General features: G+C 46.8%; 1 protein-coding gene across 3 annotated transcripts in view; it reads left to right on the forward strand.

The window, feature by feature from the left end:
- The window catches only part of PFKFB1 (6-phosphofructo-2-kinase/fructose-2,6-biphosphatase 1), a 55,030-nt gene that overhangs the window by 28,127 nt on the left and 8,491 nt on the right, over positions 1-18,412 (forward strand). For all 3 annotated transcript variants that reach the window (XM_040442071.1, XM_040442069.1, XM_040442070.1), the window contains exons 4-10: positions 1,347-1,413; positions 2,847-2,921; positions 4,854-4,910; positions 5,047-5,168; positions 10,515-10,722; positions 11,057-11,203; positions 12,081-12,185. In XM_040442071.1, coding sequence (XP_040298005.1) covers positions 1,347-1,413; positions 2,847-2,921; positions 4,854-4,910; positions 5,047-5,168; positions 10,515-10,722; positions 11,057-11,203; positions 12,081-12,185 — 781 coding nt within the window. The remainder of the gene's footprint in view (positions 1-1,346; positions 1,414-2,846; positions 2,922-4,853; positions 4,911-5,046; positions 5,169-10,514; positions 10,723-11,056; positions 11,204-12,080; positions 12,186-18,412) is intronic.

Below are 18,412 nucleotides of genomic sequence, written 5' to 3' on the forward strand. Positions count from 1 at the left end.
ATAAGGAGTTTAATGTAAGCTCCCTCTAGTGGCGTGTATAGGCAATTAACTATGCAGGAGATTTGGAGCAGAAAAAAAAATAAAAATGAAGCTGCGACCACTATAAAGATTGTTGGTCCACTTTAACACTTAAGGGTACTTTCACACTTGCGTTTTTCTTTTCCGGCATAGAGTTCCGTCCTAGGGGCTCAATACCGGAAAAGAACTGATCAGTTTAATCCCCATGCATTCTGAATGGAGAGTAATCTGTTCAGGATGCATCAGGCAAAAAGATAAAACCGCAGCATTCTACGGTTTTATCTCCGGCCCAAAAAACTGAACACTTGCCTGAATGCCGGATCCGGCATTTTTTTTCCATAGGGACGTATTAGTTCCGGATCCGTCCTTCCGGTCTGCGCATTTGCAGACCGAAAAAAAAGGTGAAAAAAATAAATGCCGGATCCGTTTTTCCGGATGACACCGGAAAGACGGATCCGGCATTTCAATGACCTGGCATTTTTCAGACTGATCAGGATGCTGATCAGCCTTACTAAAGCCATCAGTTGGCATACGTTTTGCTGGATCCGGCAGGCAGTTCCGGCGACGGAACTGCTTGCCGGATCACTCTGCCGCAAGTGGTGAAAGTAACCTTATCATTCTGAAGCGTCCATTGACTTACATTTAACTGTTCCATTTACTTTGGATCAATGTTGGAACCAGGGACGTTGAGTACTGTACGACCCAATTACCCGCATTCCCCTTAAGGCCCCTTGCAGACGAGCGTTCCTCCCGCAGCGAGTCCGCATCGCAGCACCCGGCCTGACCTCCCAGCGCTGCCGGGGGTCACCTAGAATTATATTGATTTATGATGCTATGTAACCCTTACAGTTCTGGAATGTATTGGATAACACTGGCAGCATTAGCATCATAAATCAATGTAATGCTAGGTGACCCCCGGCAGCGCTGGGAGGTCAGGCCGGGAGCTGCGATGCGGACTCGCTGCGGGAGGAACGCTCGCTGGGAGGTCAGGCCGGGAGCTGCGATGTGGACTCGCTGCGGGAGGAACGCTCGCTGGGAGGTCAGGCCGGGAGCTGCGATGCGGACTCGCTGCGGGAGGAACGCTCGTCTGCAAGGGGCCTAATATATGGTAACGGTCCAGAAGTCCACCATATATAACATAGTAGGACTTCTCCTAGGACCTCGCAGAGAAGCGTCCTCCAACTGCAAATGAAACCCAACAAGACGGCCATGAACGCCGCGCTCGCTGGGTGCTCTATTTGACCTAACCAGTGTCCGTTATAATAATCTTTATATAGCGCCAACCTATTCCGCAAGGCGCTTCCCATAATGTCCGTGATCTTTTGCAGGCAGTGTGCACTCCATGCCCTGAAGGATGTCCATACTTATCTGACGAGGGAAGAAGGACAAGTTGCGGTAAGTAAATGTTTGAGATGTCCCGCAGCTTTGTGATCGTCACCTCCTATTAACCACCCAAAACCTAAGAGTTCAGCATATACTATGAAAAGCATGTTCTCTTCATGGTCTGGCGGGCACCGAGGAGGCTCAGATGGTAAAAAAAAGTGTGTCCATTACTGAAGATCTTATAAGTTTATCTTTATATAAGTGGCCATATGCATTAAAGGGCATCTGTCAGCAGTTTTGTACCTATGACACTGACCTGTTACATGTGCGCTCGGCAGCTGGAGGCATCTGTGTTGGTCCCATGTTTATATGTGCCCGCATTGCTGAGAAAAATAATGTTTTAATATATGCAAATGAGCTTCTAGGAGCAACGGGGGCGTTACTGTTACACCTAAAGACTCTGCTCTCACTGCAACTGCAACTTTAATTGACAGGGGCAGGCAGCGTAAATGTCATCATGCATGTCTCTGTCAATCTAAGTGGAGAGGGCACAGCAGTTGCAGAGCGAGCAGAACCTCTAGGTGTAACGGCAACGCCCCCGTTGCTCCTAGAAGCTCATTTGCATATATTAAAACATCATTTTTCTCAGCAATGCGGGCACATATGAACATGGGACCAACACAGCTGCCAAGCGCACATGAAACAGGTCAGCCAGTGTCATATGTACAAAACTGCTGACAGATGCCCTTTAAAACACTTGTTTGGCTGATCACTATCTCTCCCGACCCCTCTATGCACACGTTTGGCTCGGCCAAGCATGCATGTATCCTGTAGGTGGAGGAAGTTGTCTGCGACTTTCCTCCCTGAGAACAAAGGGACTGGGAAGTGGAAATCGGATCACTCTCCCCCTGACGTCTGCATCTGGGAAGAGTCAGGAGTCCATCGTACACATTATAGATGGTCGGCTGCTGAAATCGGTGGGGTCAAACAGCCAGCCACTGTGTATGACCAGGATCCTTTGATGCCTGCGCGATAATCTGATGCTGGAGGGGTCTGACAGTGGCTTATTCCCCTCATTCAAATAAAACGCTCTATGGGTACATTCGTGGTGTGAATCCATTGACTTCGATGGGCCTATGGTCCTCATGTTGCAGTGAAGAATCCTTTTGCGGCACGGATGTAAAAGCACAAAGAACGGCACCAGTTTATGGGTTTCATGTGATGGAGCAGCTCGGTTCCATTTGGAGTCGATAGGGCAGAGCTGCAATACCGCACACAACCTGTGGACAGGAGTGGTGCTGTTTTTGGAAGGAAACAGCCATGGTCTTGTACTCCTGGACAATCCCTGTGAATGTGCTGTTCAATCAATAATACACGTTCTGTGCGGAGCCATGGTATAGATTGTCTGCCATCCTCACCTGTAGGACCAGCCTTAGACCTTCAGATTTTAGGCCTGAAGTAATGGACATTGCTGAATCTATGATGTATTGAATTGTGTGTTTCAGGTCTTCGATGCCACCAACACCACCAGAGAGAGGAGGTCTATGATCCTGCAGTTTGCTAAGGAACGGGGTTTTAAGGTACGGTCTACGAGGAGCGCGGATGTTCTGGTGTCGTCTCCCGTGACTTTCATGGTTATAGAATGCCTGGTTTTAGGTGAAGTTGGGCATTAAATAGGGTCTTCTGTACCATTTTTTATTTTTTTTAAATTAGCATGGTAGGCTTCATAGAGAATTAAAGGGGTATTCTGGTTGTTACAATGTATCCCCTGTCCATAGGTTTGGGGATAACTATTAGATCGATGGTAGGGGGGGGGCCCTTACTGCTGGGACTCCCACGAATCACTCGCTGTAACCCCTTGGAGCCCCCTGAAATGAATGAAGCGGCAGGGCAAGCAGGCGCACTGCTGCTCCAATCTATGGAAGAGCTCCGCTATTTCTGGAACACCTATAGAGATGAATGAAGGGGCAGGGGGCATGCACGTCCTGCTGCTCTATTCATTTTGAGGTCGCTTATGAGTGCCCCCCCTCCCTGCTGTAGTAGTTACCTCTTATGTAACAGTCGGAATACCCCTTTAGGGGGATGTGCATGGAGGGATACTTATATGGAGACCTGGTGGTAGCTAGTACTGACCATCAAACTAGGCATTTGTGGCATGTTGCTAGGATATGCCATCAGTGTGGGGGTCTGACAGCTGGGACCCCCACAGATTACCAGATTTTTTTGATGGGGAGGCTGTGACAGATAAAACAGGCCATCCCCCATGACACTATGTCAGCCGGACCCGCTGATCTCGGCAGGTCCGGCCGACCATCTCATGCAGGTGGTGTCCCGACTGTCCGCCCTGATGGAGGATTTCAGGGAAAAGAAGGGTCAAGCATGGTAGATTTTAGATTTGGGGATGTCTGACGGCGACCTATTCCCCTCTCTCTTCTCTGTCCATTGAACAGCAGATGCACACTCGGCTGAGCATGCGTGTGTGCTCGGGGAGAACCGCTAAACGCTGAATGAGCCTATGGCGATCAAGCCAGTTTTATCCCCCCTCCCCCTTAATGATGTGTGTACCTTTCAGTACAACCAGGCAGAACCCTACTCGGGGGGGATTGGGTGGGCGTCTCCGGTTCAAGACCACCATTGAGTGAAAGATTATCTTCCGTATATAGGTCTATCAGCCTGCAGGGTTTACTACAATAATAATGCTGATTTCTTCCATTTTTGACTGGGGAATAGCTGAGAGGATGTGGCTTGTATTGGGGGAGAGGCTCCTGCTGCAGCCAGTTGTCTTACAGCCACTATTTTATGTACAGCAGACGGGCCCCACCCAAAACTCTGCCTTTTTGTAGCGCCAAGTAGAAGCGCTGCACGGGTCCTTGACTCTCACGTGATTGCCGAGCTGCAGCTGCAAAGTCTGGAACAGCAGAAGCACCTGTCTGGGCTGTTTAACACCTTAGATGCCACAGTCACTATTTATTGATTGTGGCATCTAAGTGGTTACAGAGGGAGCAGACTCTCTCTCTCCCATGAATGAGATCATAGGGTGCCGATGTCTGTTCATGGAAGGCTGGAACCTATTGAAGGCACCAGCCATGACTGCCATGTATCCTAGCCGGCCACGCCTCTCTTGCGCAGCGCGCTGGCGGATGTCAGTATAGCACTGACAGAATAATGCATTGCATAAGCAATTGCAGAGTATTATTGAAACAATCCCCTATTAAAGTCCCCTTGTGAGACTAGTAAATGGTTAAAGCTACACTCCCAGCATGCACACTGTCTTTGCTCTTCTTGTAACTCCCACCGAAATGAAAGGAGGATTCTGGGAGTTGTAGTGCCGGAGGTTGCTGATCTCTGATTCAGAGGGTTAGATGAGACTTTACAGGAAGGCCACCTATAGGTGGCACTAGGGAGACGGAAGGGGACTGCCGATTGATTGCTATGGGCCAGCGCAAATGTATATGTTCCTTTTGGACAGTGCTTGACATTAATTAACTCTTTCTCTGTCTTCACTAATTTAGGTTTTCTTCATTGAATCCATCTGTGATGACCCGGACATCATTGCTGAAAATATCACTGTAAGATCCCGTGGGATACAGTCAGAACCGATCCATTATCTTACTTTACATTTCAATTCCTTTTTTTATTATTATTATTATTATTATTATTATTATTATTATTTAAATTATTTATATATTTTTTTCTATTCCCTAGCAAGTGAAGTTATCGAGTCCGGATTACAAGGACTGCGATCGGGAAAAGGTGGTGGAAGATTTCCTCAAGCGAATTGAATGTTATCAGATGAGTTACGAGCCGCTGCATGATGACAGGGATGGGTAAATATTTAGATTTGTCCAATTGGGGAAAGGGTTGTGGTTTTGCGGTAGAACGGCGGATTCAGAGGACGGTTTATGGGGAGCTCCCGACACTTGGGGCAGAGACGGATCAGACTAAGTGAGTTGTGCTTTTTCTTTTCAATCCGCTGCTTTCGTTCTCCTAGGACAGGGGTCGGCAACCTTCGGCACTTGAGTTGTTGCCAAACTACAATTCCCAGCATGCTCTATTTATTTCTATATGAGCAGAGCAAGTATTCATGCTGGGAGTTGTAGTTTTACAATAGCTGGAGTGCCGGTCGCCAAAAGTGCCTGTCACCAGCTTTCTCCTCTCTCCCGTTGACCACACATATATGGCGGAGTCGGGACAGATCGCTGTCAGTAGGAAGAACGTCGGCCGGCAGCTATTGAATATGTATGGCCAGCTTTGGTCAGGTTCTATCTGTTGGGGTCCTTTCACAAGTCCGCACCTGTTTTGCGGACCGCACGTGGCCGGCACTATAATAGAAATGCCTTTTCTTGTCCGTGTCTGTGGACAAGAATAGGAACTGTTCTATTTTATTTGCGGGGCCGCGGAACGGAAGTGCGGATGCGGACGGCGCACTGTGTGCTGCCTGCATCTTTTGCGGCCCCGTTGAAAATGATTGGGTCCGCACCCGCTCCGCAAAATTGAGGACCCATTTTGTAGACGTGTGAATGGACCCTAAGGCTCCTTTCACACGAGCGAGTTTTCCGCGCGGGTGCAATGCGTGATGCGAACGTGCCTCTCATGTGCGTACCCCGTGGATATGTCGCATGGAAGATTAGCCTCCACGTTACATGTAAGTTTATCCTTCTCTCTCAGATGATGTCATTTGTACGATGCTTTGTCTCGTCCCTGCAAGTGGAATCTGTAATTTTGTATATCAACCTGGCTAAACTTTGCAATGTACCCCCTATCTGTCCAGTCAGCACCCCCCATACCCCCCATGCCTTGGCTGCTGGGAGTACCTGGTGGCTCAGTGGTCACCATTGCTTTGCATGGCTGGGTTCCTGAAGGCTGCAGTTTCTATGTTCTCCTTGTGTTTTTATTTTTATTTTCTCATGGCTTCTTTGTAATCCAGGTGTAAGCGATGTCGGAAAATTGTGAGATGCATGAAGGCCAGGGAAAGATATAAGGCCTCATGCACACGACCTGGCGGATCCCCAAACGCGGATACCGTCCGTGTGCCTCCCCAAATTTTCCCTTCCGCAGGTCCTGTGCTATGCTACACATGTCTATTCTTCTCTGCAAAATGGAAAATAATAGGGCATGTTCTATTTTTATTATTTTTTTTTGCAGGGCCACAGAATGGACTTACGGATGCATACAGTACACGGTGTCCTGTCCGCATTTTCTGTAACAAATGGGTCTGCATCCGATCTGGGGGGGGGAAACGGATCGGATGCGAACCAAAACTACGGTCGTGTGCTTGAGGCCTAAGGGGGTAGACAAGCATTGCCTTCTGTGCAGGGACAGATGGAATAGGCTCTCTGGCTGGTAGCATATACTGGTGCTGAGATGTATACGTAGATGCTGTCTGTCTCTGATGGGTCAGCAAAGATCTGTTTCCAATGAAGGATCCTCGGTGCAAGACGTGATATTGCTGCATTACCGTCACTGGGAGCGATGCCGGTACGAGTGGAGGAGTGTGTCCCTGGATAGAGGAGTATATACCGTATATAGTGAGGCTCTGTCAGGGCTATTGTGGTGAAGTGCTCGGCCTTTCAAGGATTAGCCTAAGTAATGGTGAAAAGCTAAGAAAACAAACCGGTTGCATTCGCTGTCCGTAAATGAATGGGTTAATGTGGGGTCTGGTTACTAAAGTAGACTAGGGGGCTAATAAACCTGGACACTGATCATCTGGCTTATACTGTAAGTTGGAATCCAACATGCCCAATTCTTATCTTTCTGACCGCTACGGTCAGGGTAGAGTCAGGAGGCCCTTTTTATACATTAGATGGACACCTCACAGTGGGGAGAGTTGGGACACCGCCAAAATCAGTGTCAATAGCAACTGTGGCATCTAAGTGGTTACAGACTGGAGCAGACTGTCTCTCCCAGTGGCACCCCATGAATGGGATCATGGGGTGCTGATGTCTGTGCATGGCAGGCTGGAACCTAATGAAGGCCCCAGCCTTGACTGTCATGTATCCTAGCCGGTCACGCCTCTCTTGCGCAGCCTGCTGGCGGATGTCAGTATAGCACTGACAGAATAATGCATTGCATAAGCAATTCCAATGCATTATTGAAGCAATCGCCTATTAAAGTCCCCTTGTGAGACTAGTAAATAGTTAAGTTTCATTAAATAAAATAAAAAAAATCCATGTTTAAATACAGCTTTTATTTTTATTTTTTATCATTAAAAAAAAACTTCTCGATGGGAAAAAATTGCTAAAATAGCTGCATCTGTAATTACTCTAGGTAAAGAATTATCATGTAATTTCCATACGGTGAGCGCTGTAAAAAAAATTATATATACACTGCTCAAAAAAATAAAGGGAACACAAAAATAACACATCCTAGATCTGAATTAATTAAATATTCTTCTGAAATACTTTGTTCTTTACATAGTTGAATGTGCTGACAACAAAATCACACAAAAATAAAAAAATGGAAATCAAATTTTTCAACCCATGGAGGTCTGGATTTGGAGTCACCCTCAAAATTAAAGTGGAAAAACACACTACAGGCTGATCCAACTTTGATGTAATGTCCTTAAAACAAGTCAAAATGAGGCTCAGTAGTGTGTGTGGCCTCCACGTGCCTGTATGACCTCCCTACAACGCCTGTGCATGCTCCTGATGAGGTGGTGGACGGTCTCCTGAGGGATCTCCTCCCAGACCTGGACTAAAGGATCTGCCAACTCCTGGACAGTCTGTGGTGCAACGTGATGTTGGTGGATAGAGCGAGACATGATGTCCCAAATGTGCTCAATTGGATTCAGGTCTGGGGAACGGGTGGGCCAGTCCATAGCATCAATGCCTTCGTCTTGCAGGAACTGCTGACACACTCCAGCCACATGAGGTCTAGCATTGTCTTGCATTAGGAGGAACCCAGGGCCAACCGCACCAGCATATGGTCTCACAAGGGGTCTAAAGGATCTCATCTCGGTACCTAATGGCAGTCAGGCTACCTCTGGCGAGCACATGGAGGGCTGTGCGGCCCTCCAAAGAAATGCCACCCCACACCATTACTGACCCAATGCCAAACTGGTCATGCTGGAGGATGTTGCAGGCAGCAGAACGTTCTCCACGGCGTCTCCAGACTCTGTAACATCTGTCACATGTGCTCAGTGTGAACCTGCTTTCATCTGTGAAGAGCACAGGGCGCCAGTGGCAAATGCCAAACGTCCTGCATGGTGTTGGGCTGTAAGCACAACCCCCACCTGTGGACGTCGGGCCCTCATATCACCCTCATGGAGTCTGTTTCTGACCGTTTGAGCAGACACATGCACATTTGTGGCCTGCTGGAGGTCATTTTGCAGGGCTCTGGCAGTGCTCCTCCTGTTCCTCCTTGCACAAAGGCGGAGGTAGCGGTCCTGCTGCTGGGTTGTTGCCCTCCTACGGCCTCCTCCACATCTCCCGATGTACTGGCCTGTCTCCTGGTAGCGCCTCCATGCTCTGGACACTACGCTGACAGACACAGCAAACCTTCTTGCCACAGCTCGCATTGATGTGCCATCCTGGATAAGCTGCACTACCTGAGCCACTTGTGTGGGTTGTAGACTCCGTCTCATGCTACCACTAGAGTGAAAACACCGCCAGCATTCAAAAGTGACCAAAACATCAGCCAGGAAGCATAGGAACTGAGAAGTGATCTGTGGTCACCACCTGCAGAACCACTCCTTTATTGGGGGTGTCTTGCTAATTGCCCCAATAAGATTCCACCTTTCATTTTCCAAAGGAGCCGTCCAAAATGAAAGTAGGAATCTGATTGGTTGCTATGTGCAACTAAGCCAGTTCTACTTTACACTAGTTTGATAAATGACCCCACTGGGTCCTCACAGATTACAAGTGATCGCCTCAGATCCCAGCAGTTGGACAACCCGTGATCAATTTCTTCTGTAGGGAACCATTTAACAAATGGGGATTGTTTAAAGGGAATGTGTCACAGAATATTTTTTTTTTTCTGCCGCTGGAAACCAGATAGCGACATACATTCTTTTTTCCTAATCTGTTTTTAATTTTCAGATTGCAGTTTTTTTAATTTTATTTCCTGAACAGGATTAATGGGGGCGGCCATCTTGCCTGAGCTGCGTGATGCGCGCGCACACACACACACACACACACACACACACACACACACACACACACACACACACACACACACACACAAAATAAGAGGGGGGGCCCTCACTGACTTCTCAGAGTTTTCTGGGCATGCTCTGACCTGTGCAGAGGTCAGGAGGGAGTAGATAAGCTGTGCTATCCCCTATTGTAAATGGTGGATCCTGTGTTATCTTCCTAAAGAGGTGATATCTGTCATTCCGATCCTGCCTGCTATGAGAAGCACATAACCGCAGTAAAGTGATCTCTACGGATCAAAAGTTGGCACCTATTAGGCTTAGTGGCCAGTGCGAAAACGGCAATATTTTTGTTTTCCTTTTTAATGTAGGTATTGACATGGAAAATTAAAATGGCATGATTATTTTAACATAAAAACTAAATTTTGTCATTTTCTAATGACTCCTTCCCTTTTAAAATTCACTTTCTCCTTCAAATTCCAAGATATCTGGAAACCTCTCCCCAATTGCCGTCAGTGGTCTTTGTTTAGCATCTGCTTCCCATGTAAAAAGTCAGGAGAGGGGAGAGGTCCCCTTTAACTTTCACTTTTAGTACTTGCATTCCCCATGTAATAACAATTCTTGACCATCTATTCTTCTGACTCTACCATTCCTTTTATTCTTCCTTCTAGAGGTTTTGAATGCATTACAAGCCGTTTACAATGGAGATCCAGCTGGGCGTTACCAGTTGGGGGTGTGTCCATGCACAGTCTAACACTATCCAATCAGTGCTGCCAGTGTCAGACTGGGCAGGGACACGCCCCCAACTGGTTACACCAATCAGGACCTCTATTGCAAACCGCTAGTAATTCGTTCATAACGTCTAGTAGGAATAATAAGGGAATGGCACATCATAGGGTCAGAAGAATAGATGCTCCAGAATGGTTGTTACATGAGGAATGCAAGTAGATGCTAATCAGACCTGTCAGGAGAGGGGACAGCTTCTAGATAAGCCATGTCTTGTGGTGCGATCCGTTGTCTGGTCCGCCATCATAACCCCCTTCCTCCACCGCTCATTTTTTTTTTCTGCTTCTCTCCGTTGCAGCGATCTGTCTTATATTACGATTTTTAATGTCGGGAACCGATACCTGGTGAACCGGGTCCAGGATCACATTCAGAGCCGCACGGTCTACTACCTGATGAACATCCACGTGACCCCTCGCTCTATCTACCTATCCCGGCATGGGGAAAGTGATCTTAACCTCATGGGCAGGATTGGAGGGGACTCTGGGCTTTCACCTCGTGGAAAGCAGGTAAGAAATGTCCTACATGGACCACCGCGCCCATAGAGGTTGCGTTCCAGATTAATAATACATCTCTGCTTCCGAAAATGACTTGTGACTCATTCCTGTGCCCAATTTAACAAGGCAGATGTAGGTTCCATTCATAAGTCATAGTAGTATGGATTATATGCATTAACCATAAAGCTCAGGATGAACTGTAGGATGGGTCCCTTCCATAAAGGGGTGTATATACTGGGGAATGCATTGCCCCTTTTTAAGATCATGATCTCCATAGGTGCTGGTCAGCTCTTCGTGACTTACGGTTGCTCCCTTTTTTTTTTCTTTTTCACCCTTTCCTTTCCAGTACGCCCATGCACTGGGAAACTTTGTTAGATCACAGAAAATTCCAGACCTGAAAGTATGGACCAGTCACATGAAGCGCACCATTCAGACGGCAGAAGCGCTGGACGTCCCTTACGAGCAGTGGAAGGCCTTGAATGAGATAGATGCAGTAAGTGGACTACATCACCCTTCATATAACTTACCTGTCTACAGACTCTGTCACGGCTGTATCGTTACCCATGCACCTCAGATAGGGTACAGACTCTTCTCCTTAAAGAGACCAACCCTGTATGGAGACTTAATGGAAGTGCTCCAGGGTATTGAGACTTTTTGGCAATGCGCCATGGGAAAACAATATGCAAAGAGGTACCTCCCAAGAAAGAGAACCATCTCACTAGCACCACCTTGAGGAAGTGGCTGCCTAGGAGTCAGAATCCAACCTTTTAACAATCCGTGGGACATGACAAGGGAAATGGCCAAGCCAAATATCCATCCTCCAAGGCATCACACTCTCCAGAATCCTATGGGCAAGCACCCCAAAACGGCTGTCTACGGATGGATATCTTGGCTATTTTCCCTTGTCATGTCCCAAAGCTTGTTAAAAAGTCTGATTTTGACTCGCAGGGAGCCACTTCCACAAGGTGGCACTAGTGAGATGGTTATCTTTCCTTGGGAGATACCCTTTTGCCTATTGTTTTCTCATGCAAAAAATATATGAATTGACTGTGCATGAATGCAAAGTATTTCACTTGTCGGAGCAGCAGTTTGGGCTCCAGAGCTGCTCTTTCTACTGCTACAGGAAGTTGCAACTATAGTCGGACATTACAAAGGGTATGGGAAACTGGCTTTGGTCAAACGGCCTTCACACAAGAAGGCATTATACTCTCCTGTTTGCAAACACAAGGGGAAGCCCACCTTCATCAAAGCAAGACCATCCACATGACGGCCCATAAGTGCCTTGACGCTAGCAATGCAAATACCTCTATGTAGGCTTTCCATTCATCTCAGCTGTCTCTGCCCCAGTCATTAAAACCTTCTCTTTCCAGGGGGTGTGTGAGGAGATGACATATGAAGAAATACAGGAACATTTTCCAGAAGAGTTTGCACTAAGAGACCAGGACAAATACCGTTACAGATACCCCAAAGGAGAGGTGAGTGTGGAGTGATCGGACATGAGCTGTATTAGATCCACATCTGCAGGGCTTCCCAGGGCTGAATTTCTGTGTTTATATTGGGTTTTACACTCTGCATGCAAAGAAATATAAAAAGTCTACAAATCTATTGCTGCTTTACCGCAGGAGGATATGTGAAGATGTCCTAGTGGATTTACCTGTATTTTTTGCCATATAAGATGCACTTGCCCATAAGACGCACCTAGGTTTTAGAGGAGGAAAATTAGAATTTTTTTTATTTTTTCATTAGACCCCCGATCAGACCCCCAATGTAAATAAGAGCCCCCATTTAAACCTTGGATCAGAGCCCCAATGTGACTGACCCCCATGCTCAGAGCAGACAAAAAAAGAAATGACTTGCCTCTCCTGCTCCTGCCGCCGCTTCTGTCATCCGGCTCACTACTTAGGCTCAGTTCAGACCTGAGCGTTTTACAGCACGTTCCTACGCGCTGTAAAACGCTTAACAAGGAGAAACCAATGCTTCCCTATGGGAATGGTTCTCACCTGGGCGTTTTACAGCGCGTACGATCGCGCTGTAAAACGCCCGACGCTCAAACAACTAGATGAGCGTTTTTTTGGGCGTTTGTCGCGCGTTCCCGTACATAGACTTTCGGGAACGCGCGACAATGTGTGTTCACTTGTCTCTGTATGCGCGCTTGTAAACGCCCGTACAATCGCGCATACAGAGCGCTCCTTTCAGAACGCTCTGGTGTGAACCCAGCCTTATTCTTCCTGCCAAGCGCTGTGCTGTGACCTGAGGTCACAGAGCTCCAACGTCCTTGCGCTGTGCGCAATCAAAGCACAGGAAGATCAGGAAGCGGTGAGTACAGAGCTCATCCATAATGAAAGCGCTCATCAGTATTCACCCTATAAGACACACTGACATTCCCCCGCGCGCTTTAGGGGAAAAAAGAGCGTCTTATAAGGTGAAAAATACGGTATGTCTGGGTCCACGTAAATGAGCTGTGCTGACCGTTCCTTGTAACTGATAGGAGTGGAATTTTAGGCTTTGCTCACATCTCCGTTTGGAGATCCAGCTGCCTGATCCGACGCAAATGCCATCTGTTGGCTAGACAATTATTTTTGTGCATGCAACTGTTTTTGGCGGTGAAGTAGAGGATCCGGCAGGCTGTTCTGTGCCAAAACAGAGATGTGAACGAAGACTAACTCACCTGAAATTTCATTGAGTCGGAGGAAACACCCAGGATAAGGGAGGGTTATCAGCCTTACTAAAGGCCGAAACTCCCTCTGTGATGTCTAGCCTCTAATGGTCCATGAAGGTTTTGGTAGACGTCCAGAAAACTGCTTGACAGATGTACTGCAATGATAAATTCTGCCCAGGAAACTGAAATGAATCTTGAAGAATGAGCATGAACCCCTTCAGATGCAGAAAGCCCTTGTCGGTAGCATTCCAGGAAAGCCTCACAATTCCACCTTATCTGAGAGCCTTGCTAGCCCACTGACCCTGTTTAGGACCATAGAACTGGATGAACAATCTGTTGGATAATCTGAAGTTGCTAGTTCTTTGCAGGTAAGTAATAAAGGGCCCCATACACAATGATCGTTCAGCCAACAGTTGTCTCTCCCCACTACCAGCTTATCTCCAGGAGAAAAGGAAGGTCCTTCTCTCCCCTAACATCATCAGTAAACAAATTGGCAGAATTTTTTGATGCAGTTCTTGAGAGGTGAAGGCATGTAAGTCACTGACCCTTCTAGCTGGTGTGAGGGACCGAATCACCGGGGCCACAGCTACTGTATTTGAAGGATAGTTTTACAGTAGAGAAACTTCAGGCGGCTTAGCTCTAAGGGTTCGAATGGAGCCATGGTGAATCTTCAGTTCAACGCTGGAGTAGAAAATGAAGGGCTAGTCTTAAGAGCTAGTGGAGCTGGTCTACAGAAGAGCTTCGCAACTGCAGGCTGAGGCACTGTTGGTTAGAAGAGGTCATTGTGGGGAGCAAAGATTTCTCCTTGGGCAAGACTGTGCTCCAATAGGAATGATGACATTCTGGAGTATGCAACAAGGATGCACCACAATTCCAACACGTGTATTAAGGAACGTGCCACAATTGCGTTTCAGAGTGCAGATGTGCACCAGACAGCTAATGCATCTCAAGGTCTACATTTTAGCATCTGGTTTGTCCAGTTTGTAAAGCATGATCTGCAAGTATTTATACCCAGACTCTAGATATAACAACGAGGGTTCAGCCCACACCTCCGGCACATGCACAAACCTATGGGAGGTGTGTGCTGGAAGTCAGAAGAATTCACCACAATGGTGACGTTAAACAAAAGTCCTCACAACCTCAGACCTGAAGGTTACATCACTCCTCCACTGGAGTTTTAATATAATGATTAAGTGGGACTGACTGTCTGCAGACATTTCAACCTGACTCAAATACACACCTGAATCCCCAAAAAGTAGGGTATAATAACCAGGTCTGTCAGAACTATAAGTAGCAAGGTCCAGGCAAAGCTATGGTGGAATGTCCCACAACAGGGACATTCCACCATAGTCCTCTTGCCCCGGGATTCTCGTAGATCCAGTCATACTTCCACATGCTGTATGGCCACACTCTGCATGGCCCTATAGGCTATTCTTTTAAGCCACGTCTCATTTGTGCAGAGTTTGCCAAAAGGCATCTTAGGTTCCTCACTTTTCCATCATCCTACCGATCTTCTCAAAACAAACTCTCCATCCTGCTGCCACCCCCAAATACTATACTGTAGAAAAAAAATCGTACCTCCCTGAAAATACTAGTAACATACAAAAATGTAGCCAAGCAGAGTTCCCTCAACAGTTATTGCTCCTTTTTGTAGTGCCCCAGGAATTAAAAATGCCCCTCTAATCAAGGCTGTGAAATCTGTAGATAAATGCTCCGACTCCAACTCCGACTCCTCAGTTTTTGGAACTTCCGACTCCTCTGTATTTAATATGTGAATGTATTTTATACATTCCTTGAAGGAAAGAAAGGCAACATACATGTCATTACCACAGAACTACTGGCTAGGAAGCTGCTGCCTTCTCCTTTGTGCTGATCTTCTGCTGAAGATCGGGCAGTGGGGGGATCCAGGACGGGGCATTTATTGTAAAACCTGATTTCCCCAGTAGAATCCCATAGTCATGTTTAAAGTTTAAGCTAACAATCTGCGTTTACAAGGTTTTATAGCCTTAGCTGAATGACAGCAGTTTTTCAAATGGTTCACAGCTTCAGTCTTGAGCTATTGACTATCCATTCCCTTCACTTATACAAGTGTCTCTAGTCCTGCAAAAAATATATTTACTTAATCAGTTATCAGTGAGAGGCGAGGTTAACCATGGGCGTTGCGTTCCCTGTACCAGCGAAACACAACGCAATGGAAAGTATAAGTATTGCCGCTCCTTAACTGTGCGTTGCGGGCCATATAGTGAAGCATATGAAAAGCATGCTTCTTCACGGTCACTTAACGTGTTCGTTTTGCGGTAACGTGACGCACTACATGCATTGGCCTTTATTCTTACAGTAGAGAAGTACCGTATTTTTCACAAAAGTGGGGGAAAAATAGCAGTGCGTCTTATGGGGGCGAATGCTGCGACCGTCCGGTGAATAGGCTGAGAGGGAGGAGGGGCTGGGGGCCGGCATCTGTTTCTGTAATGGCAGCGGGGCCCGGTGCAGTCACTGTATTCTACTACACCGGGCCCCGCTCACTGTAGTATACGGTAATCATATCTAACTTGTGGGTATTAAAGTATTCCAATCATCTTAAATCTAGCGCTGAACTACTTACTACTAACTTCTTGGCAGTCAGGAGGCCGGGTGGGCGCTCGTAGCGTAGCTCACTACGTCACGCGCCTGCTCCGCCCACTTTATGAATGACGCAGGCACCGGGCCCCGCTGCCATTACAGAAACAGATGCCGGCCCCCATTCACTACACAGGGACACTGTTATGGGGGGGGATCTGTGGATGACTCATAAGGTAAGATGCTATAGATGTGCCATCCACAGATGCCCCCATAAAAGTGCCATCCACAGACCACCATTAGTTCAAAAGCACACTTTTGGTTTAAAAAATTTTTTTTCATTATTTTCCTCCTCAAAAACCTAGGTGCGTCTTATGGGCAGGTGCGTCTTTTATAGGGCAAAAAATACGGTAATTAATTATAACGTTTTGTGAATTGGGACATTGTTTAAATTTGCTTTTGCTTTTTTTTATTTTTTTATTCCAATTTAAATCTAGTAGGAGTCGGAGTCGGTTCATTTTTTGCCGACACTCAGACTCCAGGTACCCAAAATTTCCTCCGACTCCACAGCCCTGCCTCTAATGACTCCAGTAGTATACTTTCCAGGTGGCTCCTGACTCCCGTTGCAGGCCTCTTCCACCCTGCGGCCTGAGATGTCTGCGTTCCGGCACAGCCAGTTGTGATTACATCGTAGTGCCGTCTGGCCATAATTGCATGTTCTCATGGGCTTTAGGCCTAGTGGTGTGTGGTCATAACATCGCAACCATCTGCACGGCTGATAGTCTTCTCATAGGCTTGAGGCCTGGTGGCCTATGAACAGCAGGCGGAATCACCATACCGAGGACTGCAATATAGTTCAATTTAGGAGGGTGACTTTACTTTCCAGAAGCTCCCAGTGTTGACAGTGGAAAATTCAGGTGGTTGTGTAACCGGCTGGCGGTTGTGAGGAGGGTGCTAGCACCTCAGGCAGCTCCCTGGGCTTCGGCCCACTGGCAAGTTTCCAGGTGGGATCTATGGCCTGTCTCTCCCTGTTCTCAGAATAAAATACCTTGGGTGCTGTCGAGGATGAAGAGGAAAGTCTTTACTTGCCTAATAAAGCATCGAGTCAAAACCATCCAAGCATGTCGCAGTGCAACACCATAGACTACCATTATAAAATGTGTCAGTGTAGTTGCACCCTATATGTCGCCGTGTAGCCCTAGCCTTAATGGTCAGGCGGTATTGTGGGGGCGGCGCAGCTATTAACAATGAAGACGGACTAAGGTTACTTTCACACTTGCATTGTTTTCCGGTATTGAGATCCGGCAGAGAATCTCAATACCGGCAAAGATAATTTTTTTTTCCATTTAGTCCCCATGCATTTTGAATGGAAAGAGGTCCGTTCAGGATGTCTTCCATTTCATCAGCATTTCGTTTTGTGACCGGACATAAAACCGATGCAAGCTGCGGTTTTGTGTCTGGTCATAAAAATTGATCTGGCACTGTAAACAATGTAAGTCTATGGTGACGGATCCGTGTGTTTGTTTTTTTTTAACTGGATCCGTCACCCATTGACTTTCAATGTATTTAGTGACAGATCCGTTTTTTACCGTTTTTGATCACAACTGCATCCTAACGGAACGGATGCATCCTGATTTGCAAAAAAAATGATCCGGAATGAACCGCAAGTGTGAATGTAGCCTAAACGGTGAGATCTTAATTGGTTTAATTAGTCCACTGCGACTCCTACACCCACAAGACTCAACCGCACCAACAACACGACTGCGCCATGTCATAATACCCTTACAGTCCAAATAAAGGGCTGCTTTAACATTTTCATATATGGCAGTTGTGATCTACTAGGTCAGCTAAGTGACACGTACCAGCCTTTCTCAAATGTTCATATGTGCGATTTTTATATATATTATATATAATATATTTCTATCTAAAAAAAATTTTTTTGGGGGGGATCTTATGTCTAAGGGCATAGCCCTACTGTCCCCAATCTGTCCCATAGGGAGAAAGCGGTCCGACAGGTTAAACTACAAACAATCCAATCCTTTTGTCCTATGCAAATATCCCCACCGATCGCCTGACAAACGAGCAAACATTCATTTTCAAGTGATCCCATCAGTACTAAAAATTATTGTTTATTGTCAGGGCGTCACCCTGTGCAACATATTAAGGGTTGTTCATCCCCATAATCCCAATTGGCCCAAGTAAACCTATTCATTGCTCTGCTACATTTATTTCCGGCAGGCAGCTCAGGGGGCATGCCCTTTCTGCTGTAGCTCTTACCTGGTACCTGCCACCGCTTCTAACAGAAGATATGGCTGGTGGCAGTTAAAAGTTAAAACTGAGCGCGTGTGACCACCTCAATGAGGTGGACGGAGAAATAAGGAAAAGAACAAACGGCAGGTAGCGCTATACAGATGCATTTTATTGAATAGCTTAGTGGCTATACTCAGCGTTGAGGCAGCCTGAACCAGCGCGGGGAAAGCGAAGGAT

This window comes from Bufo bufo, chromosome 8, assembly GCF_905171765.1.
Source record: "Bufo bufo chromosome 8, aBufBuf1.1, whole genome shotgun sequence".
Taxonomy (NCBI): Eukaryota; Metazoa; Chordata; class Amphibia; order Anura; family Bufonidae; genus Bufo; species Bufo bufo.